Here is a 9,512-nt window from a genome sequence, read left to right as displayed (position 1 = left end):
TAGGGAAAATGTGTCCCATGTAGCCAGAGTGATTGCTTTCGACTTCTTCATTTGGAAAAATCGGGAAATTATCAAATATTACATAAAAAAAGCTAAGATTTTAGAAAAACACATTTCGGTAGAGGGTTTGCCCAAATCATCACACATTCCCTCTGAAATCTTACGAAGTTTACTTAAAATGCAGTATATTTTGTTTTACGATATTGAAACTTTGGTTTACAGCAAAGAAACAACCTCAGTACTTCATCCACCACTTTATTCAAAAATAATTCACATAACATGAAACGCTAAATGGTATTTTCATACCGCCTCATCACAGTTCTCCATTGTTCAAAGCCACCACATCCTCCATCTTCTCCAGCAACCCCTCTATCATCGAGTGGCTTTTCTTGCTGCTCAGCACATGATACCGGCCCTCACATTTCTCCACGAGCTTCATCAGCTCCCCGTTCCTCAGTATCAGCTGCTCTGCGCTCTCGCCTAACATTTCCCCCCACGTGAACAACACCATCGTGCGCTTCCAAATGTCTTCCCCGAGCAAACCCGTGTGCTCTTCCACTGCTTTCCTGTACTTCTGTGTGCACGTGAGGAAGGCCGGGATGAGCAGGAGGACGATTTGAGGTTTGGTTTGACCCCAGGAGACGCTGTCCAGGATGCTTTTCCTTTGCGGCGTGTTCGTTGGATCCGGTCCGTCTCGCCATTTCAGACCCAGCGGCTCTGCGACCGCACATTGGCGTCCAGCTATCTGACCTCTCCAGGACCTGAATGTCTCCGAGTCATCAAGTTTGGATTGGTCTCCGCACAGGATGGTGACGCCAGCTGGGGAACGAGATGACCAGGACTCTCCTAACACCACCACCCTCAGATCCTTTGAGCTTATGTGACCCTGACTTGGAGATAAAAACTGTACATCTTGAGCAACCTTTGCCCTTTGACTCTCCTTCGTCTCTTCTCCTTTATCTCCCATCCCTTCCTGTCCCTGAGCTGTCTCTATCTCGTCCAGTATTTCAAGGTGCCCATTACTACTCTCTGCTATCCTCTGATCCTCCCTTTCCTTCTCCCCTTTATCTGACTCCCTTCCTGTTCCCTTTTCCCTTCTGTCGCTGACCTCTCTGGACATTAAATGCATGTCGTCTTCTGAGCTCTCAATGGCATCTGTCCCATCGAAACAATCCATGTCAGCATATTCTCCGCTCTCTTCTCTCCGCAACCCTTGCTCTCGTTCTTTGAGATTCTGTTCCCATTCGCCCAGTTTCCTGAGTGACGTCTTCAGACTTCTCTCTTTGCTGTGAAGTTCTTCCTTCAGCAGAACCAGGTCCCTCCGCATCTCATCCAGCTGCTGCGTGGTGGAGTTGACGCTCTGGTTTTGCACCTGCAACTCCGACTTCCAGTTGAGCAGTCCCTGTTCTTCGTTTCTTAAGTAACACTCCTTGTCCTTCAGCTCCTTCCCCTGATCTTTCAGGCCTTTCACCTTCTCCTGAAGAGTGTGACCGTGGCAGTTCAGTTCTTTCTGTTTCCCCTCCAGAGCTCTGAGCAAGACGTCCAGCTCCCTTTCCTTGTTCTCAATGTGTTGCGACCTCATGCTCACATCATGCTCGTATCTATCTTGTTCCTCTACACTTGCTTCCTTTTTACTCACTTCTTCTTCCCTACTTTCCAACCCTTTCACTTTTTCAACAAGCTCTTCCTCTTTCGCATCAAGGTCATGTCCTCTTTGGCTCAACTCTTCTTCGCTTCTCCTCAGAGCCTGTTCCCTTTCCTCTACTTCATTTTCTCTTATCAAGAATTCCTCATCCTTCATTTTCATCTCTCTTTCTTTCTCGACACAGTCTCTCATTTCCTTAGTTTGCCTTTCTGCCTCCTCTCTCCTCCTTTCGATCTCTACTTGCAGTTTGTCGTTTGCCTCCTTCGACCCCTCCACTTCCACATTTCTCTTTTTAAGAATGTCTTCTGTGTTCTTCGCCTGCTCTTCATATCCTTTGAGATGTTTCCTTACTTCCTCCTCACACTCCTTCAGATCCTCGTATTTTATTTTGAGGTTGTCCGTGTCTTTTCTCAGCTTCTCGTTTTCCTCCTGCAGCTCCTCAACCCTCCTCCGACTGTCCTCATAGTTCTCCGCGACTTCCTCTGAGCGACTTATAGCGCGATCTCTCTCCTTCGCTATAGTTTCTACGCTATCGTTCCTTCTCGCAATCTCCTTTTCATACCCCTGAATCATGCTTGTCGTCTCCTTCTCCATCTTGTGGGTGAGCTCCTTCAGCTCTGACTTTGTCTGCTCGATTCGAGACTTCAGTTTGAGGATCTCTCTCTCGTTCGCTCTGTCTCTCCGCGTCAGGTCTTCATCTTTCTCCTGAAGTTTTCCCATCATGTCGGCGTCTCTTTTCCGCTCCTGCTCTGCGTGGCACTGCTGTGTCTCCAGGGTACTCGAGGCTTGCTGTTCAATTTCCTTTAAGTACTTGGCACATGTCACTTTCGCCTCTTCAACTTCTTTGCCCCTCTCTGAGAGAAAACACTGCGCTCGTGTTATTTCAGCCGTTTTCTTGTCGATGATTTCCGTCAGCCGGTTCAATTCGGTCTCTGTTTCCTCGTCCTTCTTCCTCTGCTCTTCCTTCCATCTCGTCCCCGTGGATTCGACCTGCTGTTTAACACTTTCAATCTCAGTCTCCTTTTGCTTCAGTTGTTTCTCCGTGTCAGTACGAAGCTGGAGTTTCATCTCCTCCATCTCTCGCTCTCTGTCGTGCAGTCGCTGCTCTGCCTCTTTCTTCTGACTCAGGATCATCTCTCCCTGCAGGATTTCTTCAACATCCTTGACTTGCTGAATCAACTCTTCTATCGTCTTCTCTTTTTCTTGGAGCTTTTGCTGGATCTGTTTCTTGTGATTTAAACGATCCTTGTCTCGTTCCTCTTGTTTCTGCTGCCATTGTTGCTCCAGGTCTTTGAAATGTTCTTTGATCCCTTCCGTTTCCCTTTTTCCTTCTTCCAGTTTTTCCTCCATTTCTTGCGTGTAACTTAAATAATGTTTCTCGTTCTCCTCCTTTTGTCGCAGCTTGTCTGTCATTTCTTTCACACGCACTTTGATATCGCCCATCTCCTCCAGCCTTTGCTCCATCTCTTTCTTTTCCTGGGCACTTTGTCGCGTTTTGTCTTGGATTGCATTCATGTGCTGACGTTTTAACTCGTCTACTAGTCCGTCTTTCTCTTGCATTTTTCGCCAAATGTTTTTCTCGTGATTTCCATTCATCGCTTTCTTCTCGTTTTCATTTTCCGCCGCCATTTGTTCTCCTTTGGCCGCAAACTGTTGCTCCAGCTCTCTCATCTCTCGTTGTGTCTCTCGCTCCTTCTCACTTATTTTATCACTGTATTTTAGTTTGACGCTTTCCACTTCTTCTTTCTTCTCTCTCACTTTTCTTTCTATTTCCTCCTTGTGTTCAGCACTTGTCGTCTCCATTAGTTTTTCCATTTCATCCATTTCCCCCCGATGCTGCAGTTTGAGCACTTCGACCGTCGTCGCCATGTCTTTCTTGTAATTAAGATGAATCATGTCCTTCTCTTTTTCGTTTTCCAACATGTGTCCTTCCATTTGGACGAAATACCCGTCCTCCATATCTGCTATCTCTCTCTCGCTTGCCTCTATCTGATCGGCAATCTCACCATGTTTCTCTTCCTGCATGTCCTTTATTTCCTTGTCATGCTGTTGTTTGACGCTCTCCATATGTTCTACACTGTCCATCAACTTCTGCTCAATTTCTTCTTGATGTTGAACTTTCATTGCTTCCATCATCTTTTCTATTCCACAGATGTTTCTGGCCATCTCTTCCTGATGCTGCTGTTCTATTTCTTGTATCTCAGTCTCTTTCTCGAGTGCTTTTCTCTCCATCTCTTTCTCGTGTTGTGATTTCATTTCTTCAACTTTCAGTTCTGATTCTTTCTCACGTTGTTTTAAATGATTGAGAGTTCTCTGCTTTTCCTCTGAAGCTTTCGTTCTCAGTTCTTCCTGCTCTTTGTCTTTATCTTGCTTACGTCTTTCTTCCATCTCTGCCATCTCCCTCTTTTTCTCTTGTTCTTTCCTCTGGAGAATATCCTCCTGGTGTCTTTTAGTTTCGTCCATTTCCACTTTTAAAGAACTCACTCTTTCCATCCACTCTGCTGTCTCTTTCTTCTGCAGCTCAATGTTTTCTTTCAACTTCTTCACCTCATTCACCCATTCTTGTTTCTTCCCTTTGACGCCGTCTTCCCGCTGTTTTCTCTCCTGTTCCTTTTCTACAGCGGCACGTTCAAGGTCGAGCATCTTCTGCTGCTGCTCGTCAATTCTTTCTGTCAGCTCCTCAATCTCGCTTTCTTTTAGCTCCACTTTGAGCACGGCCTTGTCCCTTTCCCCTCGGCTCTGGTTTAGTGCCACCCGGAGTCTCTCATTTTCTTCGCTCAGATCTTGAATTTCTTTCTCTTTATCCTCCGTCAGCCATCGCATCCTCTCCTCTAGCTCCCCGATATCGTTCCTCCTTTCGCCCATCCTCCTGTCCTCTTCCTCCTCCTCTTCCCTCTGAACGTCGGCCTTTCCGGGCGATTTCACCTTTTTCTTCCAGTCAAAAAACCACCTGATGCTTTTCATCTCCCGCTCTCTGATATTTTTCAACTCCTCCGCCTGACGAAGCATTTTGTCTCCTATATCCTTCAGGCGCTGGTTGAACTTCTCGTTTCTCTGCCGGCTCAGATCCCTGACGTCTTGCACCAGGCCGGAAAAAGCCTCACATCTGTTCATCGCGGCCATCTTTTCCACCTTCTGCAGAAGCTCCGTCACTTCACTGGAGTCTCCATTTCCTTTCCCTCCTCCATTTACGCTTCTGATAACGTGGTACCGGCCCCGGCACTTCTCCAGGAGCCACTGGAGGTCCCTGCCTCCAGATTGGATGTGCTGCTCTATATCCACCCCTTCCCGGAGCTGATCCCCGTGTGTGAACAGCAGTATTGTGTGTCTCCATACACCCTCGCCTAAAAGTTCCAGATGTTCCTTGACATGTGCCGCCTTCACCAGTGTATCTACTCTTAGAGTCAGCAGGAGAGCGTGAGGCCCTGGAGGACAAAGGGCCACACTACTGACAATCTCCCTCTTCACTCTTTCAGGTGTGGCCCCCGCTACGCCTCCCTCCCAACCAGGAGTGTCCACCACCGTCACCAGCCGCTTGGCCACCTCCGCTTGCTGACGGACGCACTCCTCTGTTACGGCCCCGCCTTGGAAGAAGGACGTGTTTCCCAGGATGGTGTTTCCAGCGGAGCTCTTTCCTGTTTCACGCTCGCCCAGGAGGACCAGCCTGACCTCGGGTAAACGTCGAGGAGCCTTGGAGAACGAGTGGTGGGCGTCCAGCTCTGAACCCTGAAGACCGTCACCTGCAGAGGAGGAAGGTAAACAAATGTTACTATCTCTGTGAAATAAAGTTGATGTTAAATCACTTAAGTGATTGTACTTGCAAGACAAAAACACTTTTAAAAAGCTACTGAAACAGACATCAGCCACTACCTTAAGTTTCTCCATTCATATCATATATATATATCATATATATCATATAAGCGTCTTTGGGTTCAAGAAAAGCGCTATAGAAATATAATTTATTTAGTGTTAATATAGCACCAAACAACTAGCTGTGTAATAATATAGTATTGTAATGTCATCCTTTGCAGAGAATGAAGTCGCGTCATGGACTGGCACTAGTAGACATGTAAGGTACAGTGGGATTTTAAAAGTTTTTTTAAAAGTAAAAAGCTGACTGCTGCTTTGTGGATTCAACACTTAATATGACATTTTTCTTTTTGCACTTATACATATTGAACATAAATATGATTGTAATAGGATTCTATGTTTTTGAGAGGACCGACTGAAGGACTTACTCATTAGCGCTGCTTTGATGGTCCCTCTCTGCATCTGCGCCTCCATCTGCCTCTGTTTCTTCCTCCTCTCCCTCGCTCTGCTCTTCCCGTCAGCTTCCAGACCCACCAGGGCCGCATTATCCATCTCTAAATGACTGCTTCCACCCTTCTTCCTCGCCACCATCTCCTCCAGCTTCCGTATCAGCTCTTTCACCTGCGTCCCATCTCCTTTGCTCCGGTTATCCACCACATGGTACCTGTTCCCGCACTTCTGGAGGAGCTTCTGCAGCGCCGGGCCGCTTGTCAAAATCCGCTGCTCCATGGAAACCAAACCCAATTCATCTCCCCTGGTGAAGAGCAGCATGGTGTGCTCCCAGACTCCTTTCCCCAGCGGCTCTAGATGCTCCTCTATCTCCCTGATGTAGTCCTCTGTGACCGAGGCGCAGGATCGCACCACCAGGAGCACAGCGTGGGGTCCAGGCGGGCAAAGCGAGACACTCCGTACAGTCTCTCTCCTCACCCAGTTTGGGGTGCTGTTGAGCGGGTAATACCACTCCCACCCCGGGGTGTCCACCACTGTGACTTTCCTCCCCGCCACATCAGCTCGCCTCTTCACACACTCCTCCGTAGGCTTCCCGCTCTCGAAACCTCCCGCAATTCCTAGGATGGTGTTGCCCGCCGCGCTTTTCCCAGCTCCTTTCCTGCCCAGTAGGACCAGTCTGAGCTCTTGGAGAGCCGGGGGCGCGCTGTGGGAGGCAGGGGGGGTTTGAGAGTCCATGGCGTCCTGCAGACTCTCATCTGTGAAGAAAGGCAGAAGGACTTCCTCACTGCATCGTACCGGGTAAGCTGAATGACACAGAAGTAGCAACAATGAGTCATCTGCTATGCTCCACTTCTAAAACTGCATTTTAAGCCACATTTCAACCGTCTTTCTTCTGTATTTACCATAAGAAAGTGCATTATTGTTTTAATGACATCACACATTAAGGTGCCTTTATACAACTCAATAAAACTAGGTATAATAAAAGGTAAGCAAATAATCTAAGAGCTCTGACAAACTCACCACCGTTGGTGACGATGACTGGACTCTCATCTGTCGTGTCCATCACCTCTCCGTCCGCTCTCTTCCGCTTTTTAGTTCCTGTGTGTCTTTTACAGGAAGAGCGTACTCACTTAGATTGTGAAAGAAAACCCTCTGTAGTGAATTTCAAAATGACGATTCGTGCCGCACAACCTGAACACAGAAAGTGGAAGACTTGTCGTGTCACGTGACCACCGTTTGGTTTTCTAACATGCTGTCATTCAGGACGACCGGAAGTGAAACGATGGCACGGTGAGTGTCTTTGACCCAGTAACGTGAACATGTTTGCAACACACACACATGCATGCTGCACAGAACTGCAACGATTCACTTATAAGAACATACAGAGCGTTGACATGCATGGTGTCACGCGTATGCAGACTTGTTGTCGGAAGCTGCAGAGCTTGATGCCGACGCTGCCTGTGGTGAACGTGTGTCACTTCTGTTTCCTCTACCCACAAGACACTGAGCTGCCTTGTGGTTAAAGACTTCCTGCCTTTAAAAAGTACATGAAAGTACAAAGTTGGCAGACAAAAGAATCGTACGAAGTGCATCTACTATTATCGGCTAAATCTTTCTTTGTCAAAATGTCAAGCTGAAAGGAACAGCATCGCATGGCGAGGGCATCTTTCATCACGTGTATCTAAATATACTCGATGTTCCTCAATGTAATCAGAGGTTATAATTCTGATGCAATAATCACTTCCCTGTATTGACTATTAACGTTAAAAGTTCAGTCTTAATCTTAAACGGTAATGCTTTTTACAAATGAAAGAATTAAATACTTTGAAATAAGTTCTGCTAAAAATACTACATCATAATGTTTATTAAACCGTTATGAAGGCCAACATATGTTCGTAATTCAAGTATGTTATGTCATGAACAATAAAGTCTGAAACTCACCAAAGAACATTCATTGGGGAATGTTGACTTGGCGAACACTTCTATAGAATAAAGCTACTTTGAGTTGGTCCATACGGTGCAGCTTCTAACGTGATCAAATCTGACATTTGCGACTCTGGAAAAGTGCAACACACATCTTTGTATCCTCTCTGAGCATAAGGGACGAACACCTACATCTACGCTGGTGCAAAACATAACCAAGTGATTGATGCATTTCTTAGCATGATGCATTTATTTCCGAACAGTCGTCTCATTGTGTGCAGAGCCTCATCATGCCTGCCTGCTGTCACTGCAACTTGGCATCACACCTGGTACAACGTGTTCTCCAGTCCCAGTCCTTTTAAAAACACACATTATATCACACTCGCTATGATTCACCCTTTCCTTCAGCACCAGTTAGTTAATAAAAACAAACCCTGTTCATGGAAAGGCCCGAGTCAGCCATATTGATTTGGCGCGATTAACTTGAGTGGAGTTTGTTTTGAGGTCTGTTAAGTGTTGGCTGAATACAACCATGATGGATGCCTTTTCACAACACTGCTGCTTTCTGTAAAAGTCACATGAATGACGTTGTGTTGGACTCACAGCAGCAACACCACTTCCCTCCAAATGACGCTTGCATCTAAATAACATACTATAAAAAGAAAACAGCCACAAAATAATTCCACTGCCTCAACACTTGGTCTCAAGGTTGCTCCTTGTAATGTACATTATTCTGCCAGTTAGATGTGGTAGAAAAAAACCCGTGCCTCTTCCTGCTTTTAGATGGAAATTAAGCTATATTTAATGTTAATGTTTTGGGTCGTACTTATGGAAATTCTTCCTCTTGGTGGCAGCATATCATTAAATGAATGAATGAAAAAGAACCTCTTGTGCACGTACAAAGTGGAGACTGAGTTCTCACTCTTTACTGCGCTTCAAAGTAGAGGTGCCATTATGGAAAAGAAAACTGCTCCAAGAAGTAGCAATAAGAGTCATAATGATGGGGGACATGTACAGGTGTATGCACATTATATATGCAGTCAATATCCTTTATTAACCAGTAAAAGACTCATTGAGATTCAAATCTAGTATCTTCAAGAGGGCAGAATCAACTAAAAAATACAACTCTTGCACCAGTCCAGATAATAAGCAATACAAAAGGTCATTATGCATGAAACAGGTATCGTTTTAAAACAATTAAAGTGGACCTATCATGCTATATTTGAAACATATATTGTAGGGCCATACCTATATTAAACATGTCTGTGAATTATTTTTTTTTAAATACCAAACAGACCATGCATTTTAGCCATGCCTCATATCGCTCTATTTGCTCTTTTCCAGCCCTGTTTTTGCAAGAGCTGATTCTGCTTTTGTGGCAGACCACAGCGCCACTCACAGGCCTGGCATATGTACTACAGCGTCTCCAGCGCTTTCCAGCGGTCTCTCATTCCCCTGATAGGTGGAGAGTTGCCCATAGGCGGAGCACCCCTTTTCTGACGTCAGAAAAATTCAAATAATAATCAGCTCCGTTGCAGCCCCGTTTTTAGAGATTTGGGTACGGAGGAAAAGAGAGAGGGTTGTGTTCCCTGACCCACCGGGGACACATATTCATGTATAAAAGACGTACAAAAGTGCATTTTGCATGATAGGTCCCCTTTAAGTCATTTTTTTGCGTTGAGTT

General features: G+C 45.8%; 1 protein-coding gene across 2 annotated transcripts; it reads right to left on the bottom strand.

Moving 5' to 3' along the window:
- Positions 1–242: 242 nt before the first annotated feature.
- LOC117463769 (trichohyalin) lies at positions 243–7,074 on the bottom strand. 2 transcript variants are annotated; one of them, XM_034106202.2, is made up of 3 exons: positions 6,926–7,074; positions 5,884–6,708; positions 243–5,385 (listed from the first exon to the last, which is right to left on the bottom strand). In XM_034106202.2, exons 1-3 carry the CDS (start codon positions 6,966–6,968, stop codon positions 314–316), a joined length of 5,940 nt encoding a protein of 1,979 aa, XP_033962093.1. In that variant the 5' UTR covers positions 6,969–7,074; the 3' UTR covers positions 243–313. The 2 variants fall into 2 exon arrangements, with proteins under 2 accessions (XP_033962093.1, XP_033962094.1); XM_034106203.2 differs by having other exon boundaries at positions 5,884–6,660.
- Between the last annotated feature and the right edge of the window lie 2,438 nt (positions 7,075–9,512).

Source organism: Pseudochaenichthys georgianus, chromosome 18 (assembly GCF_902827115.2).
Source record: "Pseudochaenichthys georgianus chromosome 18, fPseGeo1.2, whole genome shotgun sequence".
In the NCBI taxonomy this organism is placed as follows: domain Eukaryota; kingdom Metazoa; phylum Chordata; class Actinopteri; order Perciformes; family Channichthyidae; genus Pseudochaenichthys; species Pseudochaenichthys georgianus.
Note: the sequence above shows the minus strand (reverse complement) of the source record. Positions and strands in the feature narration are given on the sequence as shown.

Excerpts from the sequence above, each read along its gene's own strand:
- LOC117463769 (XM_034106202.2), bottom strand. The coding sequence starts at position 6,968 with ATGGACACGACAGATGAGAGTCCAGTCATCGTCACCAACGGTG. Across the intron at positions 6,709-6,925 it reads AGTCATCGTCACCAACGGTG|CTTACCCGGTACGATGCAGT; the intron begins GTGAGTTTGTCA and ends TGTGTCATTCAG. Across the intron at positions 5,386-5,883 it reads CATCAAAGCAGCGCTAATGA|GTGACGGTCTTCAGGGTTCA; the intron begins GTAAGTCCTTCA and ends CCTCCTCTGCAG.